This window comes from Sciurus carolinensis, chromosome X (assembly GCF_902686445.1).
Source record: "Sciurus carolinensis chromosome X, mSciCar1.2, whole genome shotgun sequence".
Lineage (NCBI taxonomy): Eukaryota > Metazoa > Chordata > Mammalia > Rodentia > Sciuridae > Sciurus > Sciurus carolinensis.
In genome coordinates this window covers 66,971,155-66,992,490 of record NC_062232.1, presented here as the reverse complement: position 1 = coordinate 66,992,490, position 21,336 = coordinate 66,971,155, and the positions used below count along the sequence as shown (strand labels likewise).

The window sequence follows — 21,336 nt, the reverse complement described above, 5'->3', positions numbered from 1 at the left end:
AACCCAAAATTAGTAGAAGGAAAGAAATAATAAATATAAGTACAGAAATAAATAAAATAGGGTTTAAAAGATAGTTTAGGCGGCCCGCTGCAATCCGTGGAGGAACGCGCCGCTGAGCCACCATCATGCCTGGACACCTACAGGAAGGCTTCGGCTGCGTGGTCACCAACGGATTTGACCAGTTATTTGACGACGAATCAGACCCCTTCAAGATGCTGAAGGCAGCAGAGAACAAGAAAAAAGAAGCCGGCGGGGGCGGCGTTGGGGGACCTGGGGCCAAGAGTGCAGCGCAGGTCGCTGCCCAGACCAACTCCAACGAGGCAGGCAAACAGCTGCGTAAAGAGTCCCAGAAAGACCATAAGAACCCGCTGCCCCCCAAAGTTGGCGTGGCTGACAAGAAAGAGAGACGCAGCCGTCCGTAGCTCTTAAGAAAGAAGGAATAAGGCGTGTTGGAAGAAGACCTGATGAACAACTTCAGGGTGAAGGAAAAATAATTGATAGAAGACCAGAAAGGCGACCACCTCGTGAAAGAGGATTTGAAAAGCCACTTGAAGAAAAGGGTGAAGGAAGCGAATTTTCAGTTGATAGACCGATTATTGACTGACCCATCCGAGGTCGTGATGGTCTTAGAAGGGGTCAAGGAGGCCGAGGACGTGGAATGGGTCGAGGAGATGGATTTGATTCTCGTGGCAAATGTGAATTTGATAGGCATAGTGGAAGTGATAGATCTTCTTTTCCACATTACAGTGGCCTGAAGCATGAGGATAAACGTGGAGGTAGCGGATCTCACAACTGGGGAACTGTCAAAGATGAATTAACTGACCTGGATCAATCAAATGTGACTGAGGAAACACCTGAAGGTGAAGAACATCCAGTGGCAGACACTGAAAATAAGGAAAACAAAGTTGAAGAAGTTAAGGAAGAGGGTCCAAAAGAGATGACTTTGGATGAATGGAAGGCCATTCAAAATAAAGACCGAGCAAAAGTAGAATTTAACATCCGAAAACCAAATGAAGGTGCTGATGGGCAATGGAAGAAGGGATTTGTTCTTCATAAATCAAAAAGCGAAGAGGCTCATGCTGAAGATTCGGTTATGGACCATCATTTCCGGAAACCAGCAAATGATATAACATCTCAGCTGGAGATCAATTTTGGAGATCTAGGCCGCCCAGGACGTGGTGGCAGGGGAGGACAAGGTGGACGTGGGCGTGGTGGACACCCAAACCGCGCAGCAGGACTGACAAGTCAAGTGCTTCTGCCCCTGATGTGGATGACCCAGAGGCATTCCCAGCTCTGGCTTAACTGGATGCCATAAGACAACCCTGGTTCCTTTGTGAACCCTCCTGTTCAAAGCTTTTGCATGCTTAAGGATCCCAAACAACTAAGAAATTTAAAAAAAAAAAAAAGGACTGTCATTCATACCATTCACACCTAAAGACTGAATTTTATCTGCTTTGAAAATGAACTTCTCTCGCTACACAGAAGTAACAAATATGGTAGTCAGTTTTGTATTTAGAAATGTATTGGTAGCAGGGATGTTTTCATAATTTTCAGAGATTATGCATTCTTCATGAATACTTTTGTATTGCTGCTTGCAAATATGCATTTCCAAACTTAAAATATAGGTGTGAACAGTGTGTACCAGTTTAAAGCTTTCACTTCATTTGTGTTTTTTAATTAAGGATTTAGATGTTCCCCCAATTACAAACTGGTTTTAAATATTGGACATAATATTGGTTTTAATACCTGCTTTGCATTTTCACACATGGTCTGCTGGGACATGTAAACTTTGATTTGTCAAATTTTATGCTGTGTGTAATACTAATTACTTTATGTATTTTAACTTAGTTTTAATATTTTCATTTTTGGGGAAAAGTCATTTTTCACTTCTCATGATAGCTGTTATATATGCTAAATCTTTATATACAGAAATATCAGTACTTGTACAAATTCAAAGCACATTGGTTTATTAACCCTTGCTTCCTGCATGGTTCATTAGGTTCAAATTATACCTGATTCACAATTTCAACTATATTTACTTTCAAACTATGTGACTTTCCCATTTTAAAAGCCAAACTAGACAACTTATTTATTGAAGTTGTTTAAGCTACTTACTGTTGGTAAACACATCCTATCAAATGTTATGGGTATGGGATTTCTACCTCCTTCAACAAGGTGGATGGAATAAGTTAATTTGGCTACCAGGTAACATTTAGACTTCTGTAAAATAAGTGTCTGGCACTTGCTATGATTTGTGTGATATGTCCCCAAATAAGAATGTTACATCTGTAATCAACAACCCTTTTAACCTTTCTTGTTCTGAAGAAACCAAAGGGCACTGGTTAGTATCGTAAGATGGGAGTCTTTTCAATTTTTGAAATTTGGAATGCAGACAGCTTTACTTTATAAGATTGGAACAGCAGCACCATCCATAAAATATAAACCAAAAATCTGAACTGTTAATGAATTTCCTACATTGTTACTATTTGGTCTTAAGTCAATAGATGAATATTTGTTCCAGAGAAGGTGATAAGTATCTTTTCCCTCTTCATTAGAAAATTAGGTAATTAAAGGATTCCTTGAATGGGAGCATCACCACTTATTAAAACACATGGACAGAATGATCAATAAACAGGTTTTGTAGGATTTTTTATTCTGCCACATTTATTGATTAAACAGGGAAGGAATTTTGTTTAAAGTTTTAAAACTTCTGTCATTTGATTGTCAGTTATTTTCTACCTCTGGTAATGTCCAGTTTTTAAAATACTGGAGATCTTAAATTTAACATGTCTGTTATTTAGTTGATTGGTTTTCACATATACTTCTAAAAGAAAGATTGTACAGTATAAAAGTTATTTGGATTAGATGTATCAATCTACCTACTAGTCTTGACATCTTAGTAAGAGGTAATTGTTTTTTAGTGATGGGAAAAAAAAGATAGTTTAAAAGATCAATTAGTCAAGTAATTGCTTTTTTGAAAATATAAACAAAATTGACAAACCTTTAGTTAGAGAGAGAGAGAAAGGGAATACACAAATAAATAAAATTACAGATAAAAAGGAGATATTACTACTGATATCAGAAAAATGTCATGAGGCTATTATGAACAATTACATGTTGGTAAATTGGATAACCTAGGAGAAATTCATGAATATAGACAACATACTAAGATTGAATTATGAAGAAATAGAAAGTCTGAACAGACCAATAACCAGTAAAGTAATTGAGTCAATGATAAATATCTCCTATCAAAGAGAAGCTCAGGACTTGTTGGCTTCACTGGTTGATTCTACCAGACATTTATAGAACAATATCAATTATGTGGAAACCATTTCAAAAAGAAAAAAAAAATGATGAGGAGGGAATAATTCCAATTTCATTTTACCAGGACAGGATTAGCCAGATATCAAAACCAAACAAGGAAACAACAAGAACAAAATGAGCACTGCTGACCTCTACTCCTGGTGAATATATGTTTGAAAATTCTCAAAAACACACTATGAAACCAAATTCAACAACACATTAAAAAGACTATCCAATAGCTGGGATGGATATATAGATCATGGTAAAATATCTCCCTGGATGTGCAAGACCTGGGCTGGATCCCCAGTACTGAAAAAGATCAGTAGGATCAAGTGGGGTTCTTGCCAGGTATGTAATGATAGATCAATATAGGGAAATCAATATACATGATGGATTACATTAACAAAAAAAATGATTGTTTCAATTATATTAAGGAAAAGAAACATATCTTCATGATAAAAAAAACTCTCATATTAGTCATAGACAGCACCTCATCACAATAAAGGGCATACATGATAAATTTCCAGCTAAAATATTACTAAATGGAGAAAAATGAAAGCTTTTCCTTTAAAATATAGAACAAGCAAGGCTCCTCAATTTCAGCACTATTATTTAATATATTTCTGAAGTACTAGCCAGATAAATTAGGCAAGAGGAAGAAATAAAAGTTATCCAAATTGAAAGAGAAAAAATTCAATGTTTCCCTGTTGGCTGACAACAGGATCTTATATATAGAAATCCTAAAGATACCACAAAAAAAACCTGTTAGAACTAATAAATAATGAAGCAAGATGCAAATCAACATGCAAAAATAAGCAGTATTTCATATGCTAATGGATAAAAATCTTAAAAAGAAATCAGGAAAATAATCCCATTTATAACAGATAGAATACAATTAATTACCTACAAATAAAATTAACCAAGGAAATAAAAGATCTCAATAATACAAACTACAAGACACTGAAGAAAGAAATTGAGGAAAATACATATAAATGGAAATATACCCCATGTTTTTGGACTGGAATTGTTAATATTGTTAAAATGTTTAAACAACCTATAAACATCTACAGAATCAATGCAGTCCCTATCAAAATAGCAATGACATTCTACACAGAACTAGGAAGAATAATTCTAAAATTCATAAAGAATCACAAAAGAAACCTAAATCAATCTTGAGCAAAAAGAATGAAGATGAAAAAAATCACACTACCTGACCTCAAAAATATACTATGAAGTCATAGTAATCAAAACTTTAGATTACATAGAGGTAAATGGGGGGGTATTAAAAATGGTGGAATGAGACAGACATCATTACCCTATGTACATGTATGATTACATGAATGGTATGAATCTGCTTCATGCACAACCATAGAAATGAAATGATGTACCCCGTTTGTGTACAATGAATCAAAATGCAGTCTGTAAATATAAAAAAATTAATTAAAAAACATCATGGTAGTGGCAAAAATATAAATAGACATATTGACTAACGGAAACAGAATAGAATGCCAAGAAATAAATCAACATATTTACAGTAAACTAGTTTTCAACAAAAGTTCCAAAATACACATTGGATAAAGGACAGTCTTTTAACTAAAAACTGTTGGGAAAACTGGAGAGTCATAATCAGAAGAATGAAATTATATCTTTATCTCTCATCACAGAAAAATCAACTCAATGATTGTTTGCATATGATATCAAATGTAAAGGCAAAAAAATAAAAACAAACAATAGATTACAGCAAAAATTAAAAGCTCCTACCCAGCAGAGGAAACAATCAGAAAAGAAACAAGCTACAGAATAGCAGAAATATTTGCAAACTCTACATTTGACAAGGCGTTAATATTCAAGATTTATGAGAAATACAAGTAAACATCAGGAAAACAAATAATCCTATTAAAATTGGTAAAAATTCCAAATAACCATTTAAAAAATAATGTATATTAACAAATTTTTTAAAGACCATAATGTATATTAACAAATGTTAAACATCAATAATCATCAAAGAAATGTAAATCTAAACCATAATGAGATATAATCTCACTTCTGTTAAAATGGCTATTTATCAAAAAGACAAAAGATAACAATAGCTGGCAAGGATGTGGAAAAGGAAACATTATACACTGTTCTTAGGAAATACAGACATTATGGAAAACTGTATGGATATTACTCAAACTATTAAAGGTAGAACTACTATAGATTCAGCAATCCAACTACGGTGTATATATACAAAAGTAATGTAATCTGTATGTCAAGGACTTATCTGCATTCCCATACTTTTATTATGTTTTTATTAGTGCTTTATAATTACACATAACAGCAGGGTTTGTTGTGACAAATCCACACATATTGTATTTCATCTGATTCCCCAATACTTCCCTTTCCCTCTCCTCCTCCTTCCTCCTCTTCTTTCCTTTACTCTACTGGCCTCCATTTTATTTAGTTTTTTATTAGTATATTATAATTACACATAAAGTGGGATTTGTTCTGATATATTCATATACGCACATATCATAATTTAGTCAAGTTCATTCCCCAGTATTCCCTCTTTTCATCTCCTCTTCGTTTCCTCTTGTTTTCTTTCCTCTAATGTTCTCCCTTCTGTTTTCATGAGATTCTTTTTATTACTTTTTCCTTGTTTTCTACATATGAGAAAAAATATTCGACCCTTGAGTATCTGGGCCTGCCTTATTTCGCTTAGCATAATGTTTTTCATTTCCATTCATTTATCAGCAAATGACATAATTTCATTCTTCTTTATAGCTGAGTAATATCACACTGTGTGTGTGTATATATGTGTATATATATATACATATACATATATATGTATATATACACACTATATATATATATACATATACATATATATGTATATATACACACTATATATATATATATATATATATATATATACACACACCATATTTTCTTTATCCATTCATCTTTTGAAGGACAACTAGTTTGGTTCCATAGCTTGGCTATTGTGACTTGTGCTGTTATAAAGTTTGGAATGCATGTAGCACTATAGAATGTTGACCTCAGTTCTTTTTTTCCAAATTTTTGCAACACTTTTCAAAATAGAGAAATATGTGAAATCAACCTAAATGTCCATCAATAGAAAAATGGATAGGAAACTGTGGTACATATAAACAATGGAATAATATTCAACATAAAAAAGAAAAAATTCTACCATTTTTGGCAGCATAAATAACATTATGTTAAATGAAATAAGCCAGGCACAAAAGAGAGATAATTGCATGATCTCACTTATGCGTGGAATTTGAAAAAGTTGATCTGTCAGAAGCAGAAGTTAGAATGGTGGTTACCAAAGGGTAGGGTTGTTAGATGGGAGAAAAGAATGGTGAGTTGTTGGTCATAGCATATAAAATTATAGAGGAGAACTATTATTTTATTTTATTTTTTTTTTTTCTCATTAAACTTTTGTTTTAATGGGTCTCAAAATTCTGTGACAGATTTTTGGTCAAGTTGTTTCCATTAAAAAGTACTGATTTTAAAAACTAATAACTTAAAACTGCCACACACACAAAAAAAACAAATGGTCCACAAAACATTCTCCTTTCCTTCTGAAGGTTTTACGATGCATTGTTATCATTAACCAGTCTTTTACTATTAAACTTAAATGGCCAATTGAGACAAACAGTTCTGAGACCGTTCTTCCACCACTGATTAAGACTGGGGTGGCAGGTGTTAGGGGTAATATTCATTTAGCCTTCTGAGCTTTCTGGGCAGACTTGGTGACCTTGCCAGCTCCAGCAGCCTTCTTGTCCACTGCTTTGATGACACCCACAGCAACTGTCTGCCTCATATCATGAACAGCAAAACGACCCAGAGGAGGATAGTCAGAGAAGCTCTCGACACACATGGGCTTTCCTGGAACCATATCAACGATGGCAGCATCACCAGACTTCAAGAATTTAGGACCATCTTCCAGCTTCTTACCAGAACGGCGATCAATCTTTTCTTTCAGCTCAGCAAACTTGCAAGCAATGTGAGCTGTGTGACAATCCAGTACAGGGGCATAGCCAGCACTGATTTGGCCTGGATGGTTCAGGATAATCACCTGAGCAGTGAAACCAGCTGCTTCCATTGGTGGGTCGTTTTTGCTGTCACCAGCAACATTGCCACGACGAACATCTTTGACAGACACGTTCTTGACATTGAAGCCCACATTATCTCCAGGAAGAGCTTCACTCAGAGCTTCATGGTGCATTTCAACAGACTTTACTTCAGTTGTGACATTGACTGGAGCAAAGGTGACCACCATGCCAGGCTTGAGAACTCCAGTCTCCACTCGGCCCACAGGGACAGTACCAATACCACCAATTTTGTAGACATCCTGGAGGGGCAGACGCAAAGGCTTGTCAGTTGGACGAGTTGGTGGCAGGATGCAATCTAAAGCTTCAAGCAGTGTGGTTCCACTGGCACTGCCATCTTTACGGGTGACTTTCCATCCCTTGAACCAAGGCATATTAGCACTTGGCTCCAACATGTTGTCACCATTCCAACCAGAAATTGGCACAAATGCTACTGTGTCAGGGTTGTAGCCAATTTTCTTAATGTAGGTACTGACTTCCTTAACGATTTCCTCGTATCTCTTCTGACTGTAGGGTGGCTCAGTGGAATCCATTTTGTTAACACCAACAATTAGTTGTTTCACACCCAGTGTGTAAGCCAGAAGGGCATGCTCACGGGTCTGCCCATTCTTGGAGATACCAGCTTCAAATTCACCAACACCAGCAGCAACAATCAGGACAGCACAGTCAGCCTGAGATGTGCCTGTAATCATATTTTTGATGAAGTCTCTGTGTCCTGGAGCATCAATGATAGTCACATAATACTTGCTGGTCTCAAATTTCCACAGGGAGATGTCAATGGTGATACCACGCTCACGCTCCGCTTTCAGTTTATCCAAGACCCAGGCATACTTGAATGAGCCCTTTCCCATCTCAGCAGCTTCCTTCTCAAATTTTTCAATGGTTCTTTTGTCGATCCCACCACATTTGTAGATCAGATGACCAGTAGTGGTAGACTTGCCCGAATCTACGTGTCCGATGACAACGATGTTGATATGAGTCTTTTCCTTTCCCATTTTGGCTTTGATTTAGCGGTGGTTTTCACGACACCTGTGTTCTGGCGGCAAACCCGTTGCGAAAAAGCTTATTTTATTTTTAATTAGTTTCATTTAGTTATACATAATATTAGAGTTCATTTTAATGTAATTACATAAGCATAGAATATAATTTGCTCTAGCTCAGTTCCAATACTTCCCCTTTCCTTTCCCTCCAACTTTCCCCCATTCCCTTCCCACTACATTACTGATTTTTCTGCTACTATAGTTTTTTTAAAATTAGTACCTTGTGGAAATGCATGAAGTTAAGGTTTACTGTGGTATATTCATATATGTACATAGGAAAGTGATGTCAGATTCATTCCATCATTCTTCCTAAAGCAGAACTATTTTAAAAATGTGTCCAGAATTTTTACACGCATAAAGAAAGAAAATAAATAAGTCAGGATAGGGAATAAGGGTGGGAGAATCTCTGTGGAAAAAACAAATGGGGAAGAAATATTAATGATGTTTGATGTTCTTTTTGTTTGATGATAATATTCTAAAATTGATTGTATCAATGATTAGAAAACTCTGCAACCATAATACAAACTATGGGGTTGTAAACTTTAAGTGGGTGAATTTTATGACACATGAATTATGTATCAATGAAGCTGCTTTTTTAACGAAAAAATTAATTTTTTAAAACTTTAATCGAAGGCAGAATAAATCATAAATTTGACTGGGAAATAGAGAAGTTATAATTGTCTTTATTGCTGATAATTGCATAATTGTAGATAATTTTTTAGACTTTAAAAAATGAGCAGGATGATTTTAATGGTTGCCATACCAGTGGATGTCCATATGCATAGATGTTGTAAGATGAAAAGTAAGAGAACTGCTGTATGATCATGTGAATAGTTAATGCTACTGAAAAATAGCTAAGATAATACATATTATATGTATTTTACTATGATTTCGAAATAAAGAAAGAAAATAATTATTTTATTTTCCCTCCTTCACTGTCATTTTGAAGTTACATAAATTTGGTTAGATTCAAATATCACAAGCAAATATTGAGGCAGTAAACGCCAAACAACTAAATACATTCTCATGTTACACCTAAAAAGTGATTTTTCTTTCACATCATGGTTTATAAGAAACCATACATTGCAATAGGCCAGCAATGAACTGTAGACTCAGGTTCGACTTGAATACCACTTGTGATTGAGTCACTCTGTGACCCTGTGAAACTCAACTTCTCTATGCTTGAGTTTCATTTTCTGCTAAATGTATACCAAAATGATTGGACTTGAGGAATTATGAGGAATTATCAACTCCTCCGTCTAAAATACTCTATCATAATATGCAAAATAAGAAAGAAATGACCAATACATGAGCATATTTATGCAGAATTTCCCAATTTAGATAGATTATTAGTTTAAATGGTAATGGTGGCACCATGGAATTACTTAGACAATGTATTTAAAAAGGGCCATGAAGCTGATCTTTTTGTTCATTTGTTTTAGCTTGTCCAAGTCAACAACAGTTATCATTTTTCAGTTATTCAATTCTTCAAAATCTCCTTTTCCATCACTATCTTCAAGTAAATAAACCAACTAAAATCCAACTGCTGGCCAAGATTATTTCCTATTTCCTTCTAGCTTCTAATGGTCTAATACGAGTAAACTATTTTTAGAAAAAAAAAGAACTTTTTTCTAAAAACATGGTATTCTCTCTCCCTATCTATAATTTTAATCTTTTGTTCAACTACAGAAAAAGCATTATGACTTTTTGTTTAAGCTTCTGATTTTTTATCATTCCTTCATGAGTACTTCTGACTCAAAGTAAAAGTTTTACCATTTTTTTCTTTTTTCTCTTCACAGTACTAGGGATTGACCCCAGGTTCTTCTGCATGCTAGGCAAGTACTCTACCACTGAGTCCCATGCACACCTCTGTTTTAGCATTTTTCTGAAGCTAAATGACATTAATAGTTACAATGAGTAATGTGGGTCTCCATTTCAAGTGAAAAATCTCTTTGATACTACTCATATAATTTGACTCTATGGATCCTACTACCAACAAGACAGTGTTGAGGATAAAACAAAGATGTAATACAAATACCTAAAATTGACTACTAAAAAAAGGTTAGCTTGAAATAGAATTTCACCAGTTTATATGTAAATTAACTTCAAATTCAAATCCTGGCACAAGACTGTAAGAATGGGATATGCTGATCTGGGTACATTTTTGATGCCTAAAACCCACAGATCAGTTCAAGGTTAGGAAAATGAATGACACAGCTCAAATTATAAAACCATAATTTTACAGTGAGCAAATAAGATTACATGTATACGTATATATAGATATACATACATATATTATGTTCACTACTTAAAAATAAAAGTATAAAATTTATCCCCAAATATAAGAGGATAAGCAGTAGATTAAAAACCTCTTCAAAGTTTATGTGAAGAAATTATGCATATAAGTGGTAAATAGAATTATATATTTATTATGTTTTTGCATTTTTAACATTAATGCATCTAGTTCATTGCTTTTATATTAATGTTATTATAATTGCTGCATTAGACAATAATTTTGGAGATATACCCTATATTGTATGTATTCATGGTCTTTGGACTTTCTCTTTCTTGGGGGTTATTTATTTTCTGCTTTGAGAAAAGGTTATTTTTGGCAGAGTGGGTTAGACAATCACAAATATGCTGTTAAATAACACCCCCTCAAGGCAGGAGGAGATAGAGACAAATGCACCTTTATATCTTGAAACAAAAAGTGTTTCATCACTGATAAGTTTTTTTTAGATGAATTTAACTAACATGCTCCTCTTGCATATTTGCTAAATATGATTTAAAGCCAGTCATATCCAGTAAACCTATTGTTTCTCCTTTGGGGGAAGAAATAATATTCCTCAAGGGCAAAATCATGGAAAATTTAAAATTCTTAAACATTTTTGGCCATTGAACCCCATTATTGTACTGAGCACTGGACCCTCCACCTATGAAAGAGCTTGTGATGAACTTCACTACAACCCTCTTTCCATCTTCAGGACAGCAGGAATTTCCTGAATGTGTACAGCACTTTCATTCTTTTAGTCATTTTATAAATGTAAATTAATTCAACTAGGCACCATGATAAAGTGAACAGTATTACTCTGCCTATTATAAAAAAATTAAATGTAAATAGGATATCACTACAATAAGTTACAGTCCCTAATAACAAGTTTATTGTTATTAGGGGCTTTATCTTATTGTATTAGTATTGTTTGAATGTCCTAGCATAATTTTAGGTACAAAGTAAACATCATCAAGAAAGGAAGAAGGAAGGAAGGAAAGAAGGAAAAAAAGAAGGGGTGAGATAATTATTCAGAATATTTTGTAAGAATACTTTGTACAGTCATTCTAAACATTTTGTGAGATTCTTCGGATATTCAGAAATGGAAATTTGAGCCAAATATATTGTTTTCTTTTTTATGAACTCTCCCATAACTGGTTTAAAATACCAGAATGAACAGGTGGCAGGTTACTAATTCATACTATAGAAGGGAAGCACACTGAATAGTTTCACAATCTAAATTTAGAAGGGAAATATTTTGAAATTTGACAAGATAGAAGAACTTATACATGTTTTCCTTTATTTTCCTATTTAGATTAAAGGACTGATTCTGCTTCAAATGTGTTGGTTAGAAAAGTCATACACAAGTTCAACTTGAAAAGTGGGCAAGCAAGTTCAGCTGATCAGTAAGGTAACAATTTCTATTTAATTCTCAATTTACATTAAGCCACAGGAAATTTAATCATTCCAAATAAACTTCAAAGTAATTGTAAGGAAGGGTTTTACTTTTTCTAAACCCTTGCTGAGAGGCTATTGTATCCTTCATCATCCTGTCTTCCATAAAGTTATTGGTTGTGTTTAACCTAAACTACTCATTTACCCTTCAGATATAATGTATTATGAGATTCTTTTAAATGAATATTAGCCAGTAAAGAGTACAAACTCTCTGACAGCTTCCTTTAAGTTCTTGTAGTTACATGAGCATTTCACAAAACCCCTCTTCACAACTGTACACATTATAATTTACACATTAAATACAACAGGGTTTCACCTTAGGCCTCCTGCCAAGAATAATCATTTTAAATCTTTTTATCTTTTCACAAAAAGATAATTATAAATGTGAAAGTGGCAGCAAAGGAAAGGTGTTAAGAAAGCGCTTAGAATAATCTTCCCCATATGAATACAGGGAGACTGATGAAGTAGAGAATGAGATAAGGGGGGAGCAAGTCAATTTTTTTGGTGAGAGGCAAAATGTCAAGTGCAAAGTATGACACATTAAAATAAAGGTGTCATAGATCTGTCTAATCATTCCAAGTACAATCAGACTGCCTTTGTGCTGGAAGGACAGGAAAGCTCACAAACATCCCTCATTCTTATTTATTTGTAAAAAGTCAACAATTAAATACATGCTAAAGCTTGCTTACTGCTTGTACTTCCCATGAGTTGAGGCTATCTAACAACTTAGCAACTACATTTCCCTTAAGATAAATAGTATGCTCATTTAATTTGTCTTTTGTTACAACCTGAATGTGTATAGTCTAATCTTGGCGCCTCTTCCTCCACACTACAGGTGCTTCCCTTTTGCTAATTAAACATTAACATGGTGCAATTGTTGGTGCTCTAAAATTGGTGGTTAATCACCTCTGACAAAGAGTACCACAAAAAGTCTAAAAAAGTTGTGTTCCAGATAAATTGCAATGAATGCAAGATGTTTCCGTCCTCTGAAACATTACACTGACACTGAAAGTCTATAGTTTATTTTTCAAGATTTCTAGTTAAAAAAAAAAAACATTGTTTTCTATAATTTTATTCCTTGAAGGAGTGAGTAGAAGTGTAGGATATGGATAAAAGATGTTCCTTAAGGAAATATGTCATATCATTTAAGATCTAAAGTCAAAGTCAAAGGCATAGGGATTTTATCCAAATCTTGTTACATGTATTGTTAGGAAGTTCCTTTTCTATTGTTTTCATTTTTTTCCTTCTGCAATGTCCTAAGTAATGTTAGGACATACATCCTTCTATGAACCAACTTCTATTTCTCAATGAATACCTTTAATGTTTTGAAAAACAGTCATCCCTTACAAAAGCAAGGGATACTGGGTTTTAAAGAGAATACAGACAAATACATAAAATTAAGAACTTGAATGCATGCATGAGTGAGAGTATACACATATACACGGAAAATCAGACCCAAGTGAAATAAATAAAGATCCTGAACTGAATCCTCAATATGTTGTTCATGCTGTGAAGACAGTAATGTACTTGAACAAGCTTGTACCCACTTGCAAGCACCAATTGTGTGTATCAATTTCCAGCTTCCCATTAAGAACTTTATGTTGTTAACTTGAGATCAGCTATGATGGAATTATTTACACCATGGAAATCAGCAACAGTATACATCAGGACTGCATTCAACCCTGCTCACTCCCAGACAGCTGTTAAACCTTTACCAGCACACAACTATCTGAAAAGAAAGCATTATGGTCATTTTTTTTAATCAAATAAGTCTTTCAAACATGTCATTTTCATTTTACATATATTAAAGTCTAAAATATTATATCTGAAAAGGAAAATTATGAAAAAAGACATAAAATTCTCATTTTAGCAAAAATTAACTATGGTAAACATATCTATGTATCAAAATGTGAAAAGTCATTTCTCTAAATATTCAGAAGTTGCAAAAATGTGAAACATATTTGGAATCAGCATTATTAACTCTATTATCATTATCAAGTAATCTAACATCTCAAGATGCCCACTTTTATATTTATATGCTAAAGATGTTAGCTTAAATGACCTTATATTTATGATAGTACCAAGGAACCTTTAATTTACCTTCATAATGTCCAATTTTCCCTAACTTTGGGGGAGAGGAAAGGGAGAACAATAATCATTGAAATGAAATATGGAGAATTGAATGGAAACTCTCATCCACTCAGAATATTTTTTCTTATTTAAACTCCTGCATTTTCAAGAATTTCCTATTCTGTATGTTAACTATCTACAAATGTTAATTAATAACATGCTAAATCAGTTCTATCCTAATGAACAATATTATAAATCCATTTAACTTTGACTATATCAAATTCAAAATTGCTTTTCCATATTCTGGGTAGGAATTTCAAAAGAAAAAACTGCCTATGCACACATTGGTAGTTAATGTACAATGTTGCCAGACAAGAGCTTTTCAAATATTTTTAGGTGAAGATGGACCTAATGACATTATCTTATTTCTTTATTTTTAATGTGGTGCTGAGGATTGAACCCAGTGCCTCACATGTGCTAGGCAAGCAGTACAAAACAACCAAGTTTTCAGCCTCCAGAAATAAATTATTACATTTAATACATAATTTGCTTAAACATTTAAGAATTTAAGATCATACACTTTTGAGAGAAATATGATTCAACAGGGAGGCAAAAATTAAATATTCAAATACTGAAGAGAGAATATTGGCACATGAGTAAAACAGTTTAGGTCACATAACATAGGAGCAATTCTTTAAAATACTGGTTTAAATTAAAAATCCAAAGTAATAATCATAAGGTTAAAGATGACTATGAAGTAACTGCCGGTTTCCTAAGCAGGAACAATTCTGAGTAATGATTCACATCATGTATGTTCTCACACTGAAAAGTATAAATAAGGTGGTTTGCAGGAATAGGACTCATTTCATAAACATGAACATGCTAATAGCATGTCTGCGTTTTTGTAAATCACTGACCTGTGATACAAATATATTTGCATGTAATTCAGCCATAACCTAAAGCTATAGTCATGTCACTAACTCTCATTTGACTGTTGAAAAAAATAGATTATGAAATAAAGAAGTATTTTATTATAGCTTTAACTTTGATAAAACATTCTATTTCTTTCATTTAAACTGTGCTTTTCCACTTTAAAGATTTTTTTATTAGGGTTGGGGATGTGGCTCATTGGTAGAATGCTTGCCTAGCATGTGTGAGGCACTGGGTTCAATCCTCAGCACCACATAAAAACATAAATAAATAAAATAAAGTTAAAAATATTTCCATTAAAATATTTATTATTAAAATAGTTATAAATGAAACAAATTTATCTATACACCAATATGAGGTTTATTTTTGAATATGTAGTATAAAATATTGATATAAATCATTAATGATTATAAACACAACACTCATGCACCAAGCACTGTTTTGAATCTTTCTAAATATTTACTTTATTTAATCTAAAACTTTATGATGTAGGTGCCTCTATTGTCCCATTTTCCAGAGGCCAAGCAAAGATGGGTTAAATAGATTGTACCAGGTCATACAGCTAAAATTCTTATTTGCCTTTTTAAATCTAGCACTGAACTTCCCAATAAAATGAAAATCAGCCTCATATGGCAATTGAGCATGTGGAATGTAGCAAGTCTAAATTGAGATACTGTATAATTATAAAAACAAACTGAATGTAAAATCTTGGTACAAAAAATAATAATACAAATTATTTCATTAATATTTTATAGCAAGTTATAATTACTTTATTTTAAATATATGGAGTTCAATAAAATACTATCAAATTAATTTTACCTTATTTTTTTTCTTTTTAAATATGGCCTCTAGAAATGGGAATAACATTTGTACTTCATGTAACATTTCTACTGAATAATGCTGGGGATGTACTTCACTGGTAAAGCACTTTCCTAGCACATGTGAGGCCCTGGGATCTATTCCCAGCACTGCAAAAATATACATACATGCACACACACACATAGATATATGCTCATATTTGTAAAATTGGTGCATCACTATAATTAATGATCTTGGTTTTTAAGTCTCTTGTCATTGACATGAAACAAGATTATTTGAATAAGACAAGATGGTAGGAAGAGAGCTACATTTATCACTTGTTGATTCGAAGGTGGGAAAGAATTATGTATAATGGTTTACACCAGAAAAATATAGGATTAAGTACATTGTTGAAAAGATAGCAAGCTTATAAATTAGGTGCCTAATCACAGCTCTGAAATTATAACACTTTATTTGCCCATTCTCATTTGCATTGCAACATTTCCTATATTCTTACCTGACATATTTGTGTTATTCCACAAATAAAAATTTATTTAATGTTTTATTTTCCTAATTGTATTTTTCAAGTTCTTTGAGCATGCCTAATCTTTATACTTACTTACAGCCATCATTGATACTAAAAAATAATGTTGGGCTTATTACAGGCACTCATTAACTATGAGTTTTAAAAGGTGAACCAGAAAAGCAAGCTTCTAATATAAAAGCAATTAAAAATCAAGGATAGTTCTTGAAAACAAAGAATCTTTAAAAAGCCACTCTATGATACCTTCTTTCTTTAGTAAAGCATTGTTCCATATATGTAAAATATCACAACTCCATCTTCCTTTAACTCTGCTACAATATTTGCTCACTTGGCAGCCATGTGGTTTTCACTATCATTCAGAACTAGACAGAGATCAACAACTGGGGCATGACCAGAGCAAGGCCTGCACTCCCCATTTAGGCCATACTAATAAACTGCAAGTATTTTGTGGCCTTCTACGTCAGAAGACACCAAACAGAGCTCTAAGAATTATGACCAGAGTTTGACTTTGGGCCTAGCTTTGAACAGATCATTTGTCAGGGCAATCAAGATTGCTTCTATCCTAGTACCATTCTAAAGTACAAGTGAAAAGGTCTCTAGGAACTGGTGAAACTGTCCAGCTCATACCCCTTGCCAATCTATTGCATTACTATTATAAATGTTGTTACTCACTGCATTTCTGTGACAAGAAAACATGAAAGTTTAATTTCTTTTAGTATTAGCCAGACCAGATTTAAGCACATTACAAGCTGTACCATCTGTTTGACATGAGGCAAATCATTTAACTTCTATATGTTTCATATCCTAATCTGTAAATTGGAAAAAATAACTCCTAGCTGGCAGAGTTGTAGTAAATACACACAAAGGCACATACACACGCACATATGAAAGAGAAAGAGAGAGAAAGAGAGACAGAGACAGACAGAGATAGAAAAAAACATGGCTGAAGCCTATTGTATGGTATGTAGTCTTTCATAACAATGCTCAAAAATTTGGCAATTCTTATTGGTAGTAGTGATGTAATTAAGAATCTTAGAGCTGCTAAGTTGGTGCAGATTATTGTCTTAACATTTTTCTTTCACTGTAATGGAATGTATAATGAGCATCATATTTTACTTTTCTTAAACTTATCAACACTATTTGAGTAAAACTTTTTAGAATTCCAAAACTTATCTAATAACTCTAAACCAAAAATGAAAGTATTGCAGGAAAATACTAATCACATTCACTTATTATATTCACTTTCTTCCATCTTATAAAATTCAACTCAAAATAAATTCAGGCAGCATTTTACTCATTCAGTCTGGGAAACTGAGGCAGGGGCAGAAGCTGTTTAAATTAGTTATCAAAGTAATCATGCTGTAGTGAAAAAATGTTTGAATTCATCCTGCTAGGAGATAGAGAACCCATTGTTGTCAGATTAATCCAGGCGTTTGAATACTATGTTTATATAACTTGTTTGATTGACTTAATTTTTTAAATAAAACACAAAGGTAAGTGAATTTTCCACTAGAAAATTTTAAAATATAATATGCATTGTTTTTGAACTGTACTATGCAACATGTTGACATTATGCTAATTTAAGTAAGCCCCTCCTTCACAGAAGGATAAATACTGCATAAGTGCACTTATGTGAGTTATTAGAGTAATCAGACAAATAATCAGAAAGTGGAATGGTGGTTCACAGTGGCTTTGGATAGGGGGAAACAGGAAGTTGCTTCATGGGCATAAAGTTTCAATTATACAAGATAACCAGGTTATAGAGATCTGCTGTATGACCCTGTGCATATAGTTAACAATAATGTACACTTAAAATATTTTTCAGAGCATAGATCTCATATTAAGTGTTCTCACCAAAATAAAATAAAATTTAAAAATACATAGAGGATATTTTGATATTAAAAGACACACATATTCAATGTATTAATATCATTTTACAGAAAGGAAATGCAAAATATAGACTGGATTATGTTTAGTAAAACTATTTCATATTTCTGATTAATAAATGAAAGCAAAGAAGAGTGAGGTGCAATTAAAGGTAACCCAAAAGCAAGCTGCAGAGTCAAAGCTAGAACCAAGTTCTGTTGCTTCTAGGGTTCTTTAAACTACACCATACTGTCGTTTTTGTTTTCTCTTTCTTAAATGTTGAGAACACTCTTTCAAGATTTAAAAAGACAACATTTAGAAAACGCTTTCTCTGTTTTCATGGTCAAAATACATTCTCAAAATATCTCCATAGAGTGATGGGTGGGAAGGAGAGAGACCTTAACTGTGAAAATAAAGGGTGGAAACATTTTGAAAATGCTATGAAAACATTTGGCTGACTTAACAGCCTAAAAGAAAACATTTATTTTGGCCAGAGTGACTAAAACATTTGCTTCCTTTGGAAATGCTTGCTGCCAAAATAAAGGTTTGTTTCTTTCTCCATAGAGAAGCAAACATGCTATCAAATAAAACAATTTATATTTTTGTACATCATTATTTTAATGTTGATTATAGCTGTTCACTAACATCATTTTGCATAGGTGTTGACTTTTTAAAAATTAGGGGTCCTTGTATTAAAAAATTTAAAATTCCCCTCCTTTCATAGATTTAACATTCTGAGATGGCAACTGTGTTGCAACAAAACATCTACATAAGTAATAAGAAATTCAGCTTTTCTGTTAAGAAGCATGTTTTATACAATAGTTACGTCTATGCAACTGAAACCTCTGGAGCAAAAGGCACTGTGTACAGCAAATAGAAAAAAATAAAAAACAGTTATCCAAATTTTTCACAGTTTAGGCTACAGATTCATTTATATGTAGAAATAGTGAAGGGTTTCTAGCTACTGACTGCATAATATAGAATAAGAAACAAATTTGCTTCTACTCAGAATTTATTCCTCAGATCTAGACTCATCTTAATATATTTTATATTTGGCTAATGGTCCCCAACTCTAATCCTTCAAATCCAGTCACATAAAATTGTACTTATGAATCCATACATGCATCTATTGAAAGGATCCACACATTTGTACAACAGTTGAGCTACAACTCTTCACCCAATATTTGTGCCAATGTTAATAATATTCTAATATTTACAGTTCATTAAATTAAAATCCTCGCACTGGGAATGTAGTTTCATCCTAAAGAAAGTGGAACAAAGAAACAATTTTTTAACATAGTGCAGAGTAAATAGGTAATTCTCAATCTACACATCAGAATTACCTGAGAGGCTTTTAAAATTTACAGCTGCCTAGGCATTATTACAAACCAATTGAATAAAGGAAGATGAATTTTAAGTAACAGGGAGTCATAATAGGATTTAACCAGTGCATAGCTGCTGAAATCTAGAAAACAGAAAAGGAATAAAGTTTATAAGTTTGGACCCATTCTACTTAAAAGTAAACAAATGTGACCAGAAGCAATTGCTATTTAGCAGAACTATAATTCTTGCTACTATTTTTCAGATATAGTCAGGCTATGTGACTATTCATTTCTATTTCTGAAAGCCATCTCCTCTATTATGTCCAGATTATGAGATCAGATATGGTACATACTCTAAGGTCCACAACTACCACCAGTACAAAATCAGCAATAGAAATTTACTCCTTTTTCTTCACTAAGACATTTTGCAAAATTAATCTGGGCTCACATTGCCTTTAGAATGAGACATGCAATATTTGCCTTAGAATATCTTGAATGTTGAGCCAATAACACAGAAAAGAGATGTCTGTACTTGCTATTTCTTCTAATTAGAAAGAAAACAAACATGATGTCTCCATTTTACAAAAAGTATGAGTGTTCTGAATTTAAAACATATGAGGGTGAAATAAATTACAAAGTGAATGAGAAGGCATGTGAATTCTCCTTATAGCTTAGTCCAAATGGTGTCAGGCAAAAATACTCCTTCTAAAGTATACTTCCTGACTTTGATTACACAACCTTTACTTAAGTAAACATTAATGACAGAGTAAATATTATTTTCTAGTAATTTTATAGCCCATTTGTGTTAAGGCCTCATGCAAACCATCCTAGGTAAATGTGCTAAATAATTATAAAGAACAGATTGAGAGAAACTTTCAAATTCCATTGACAAAAAAATTTTTTCTACCAACAAGAAAATATTCTCTCAACTTTAGTACAAAAGAAGTAGCATTTGACATCTAGGAAAATAATATGTGAGATGTGAGAACATATTATTAAAAACTCAGTTATAAAAGTGACAATGAAAGCAGTTTAGTTTAAAACATATTGTGAAATGACAATCTATTATCTACATTCATTTAATTATTAAACAAATATAAATTATGTTTATGATATACAACATGATGTTTTGAAAAATGCACACATTGTAGTGAAAATTCTTTTTGTAAAGATAAGGAGGCAATAGCTCAAAAGGATGAAACAATTTGCCTATCTACGATCACACAGCTTGCTAGGGAAAAACCAATACTGCAATACATATTTACTTAATTCCCATCTGTGGTTGTTCCCATAACAATCACTATAACTTTTTAAATGTTTCTCCTTATGCTTCATTTTTCTCATCTGAACTCTTGAAAATGATGCCTATATATAATTATTTCAGTTGAATTTGAATGTGTCAGAACAGATGTGAGTTGAAACACTGAAAATGTAATAAAGTGTGATGATATAATAGATGATAGAAATGTAAACAATAGATAGAGACATAATATGTATAATACCTACCAAAACTCTGCAATTAGACATTACTATCTCCAGTCTACAGATTAGGAAACTTAGGCTCATAGAGTTTACGTAACAATGTTAGAATCATACAGATCATAAAAATAATTAACAATTCTAA

General features: G+C 33.1%; 2 protein-coding genes and 1 pseudogene across 11 annotated transcripts in view; 1 reads left to right on the top strand and 2 right to left on the bottom strand.

Moving 5' to 3' along the window:
- Positions 1-21,336, bottom strand: part of Dach2 (dachshund family transcription factor 2) — a 557,008-nt gene that overhangs the window by 330,301 nt on the left and 205,371 nt on the right. The gene's annotated exons all lie outside the window — the stretch shown is intronic.
- On the top strand, positions 126-1,406 carry LOC124971388 (plasminogen activator inhibitor 1 RNA-binding protein-like; annotated as a pseudogene).
- On the bottom strand, positions 6,891-8,475 carry LOC124971387 (elongation factor 1-alpha 1-like). The gene has a single exon (XM_047535150.1). The coding sequence runs from the start codon at positions 8,411-8,413 to the stop codon at positions 7,025-7,027; it is 1,389 nt and encodes a 462-aa protein (XP_047391106.1). The 5' UTR covers positions 8,414-8,475; the 3' UTR covers positions 6,891-7,024.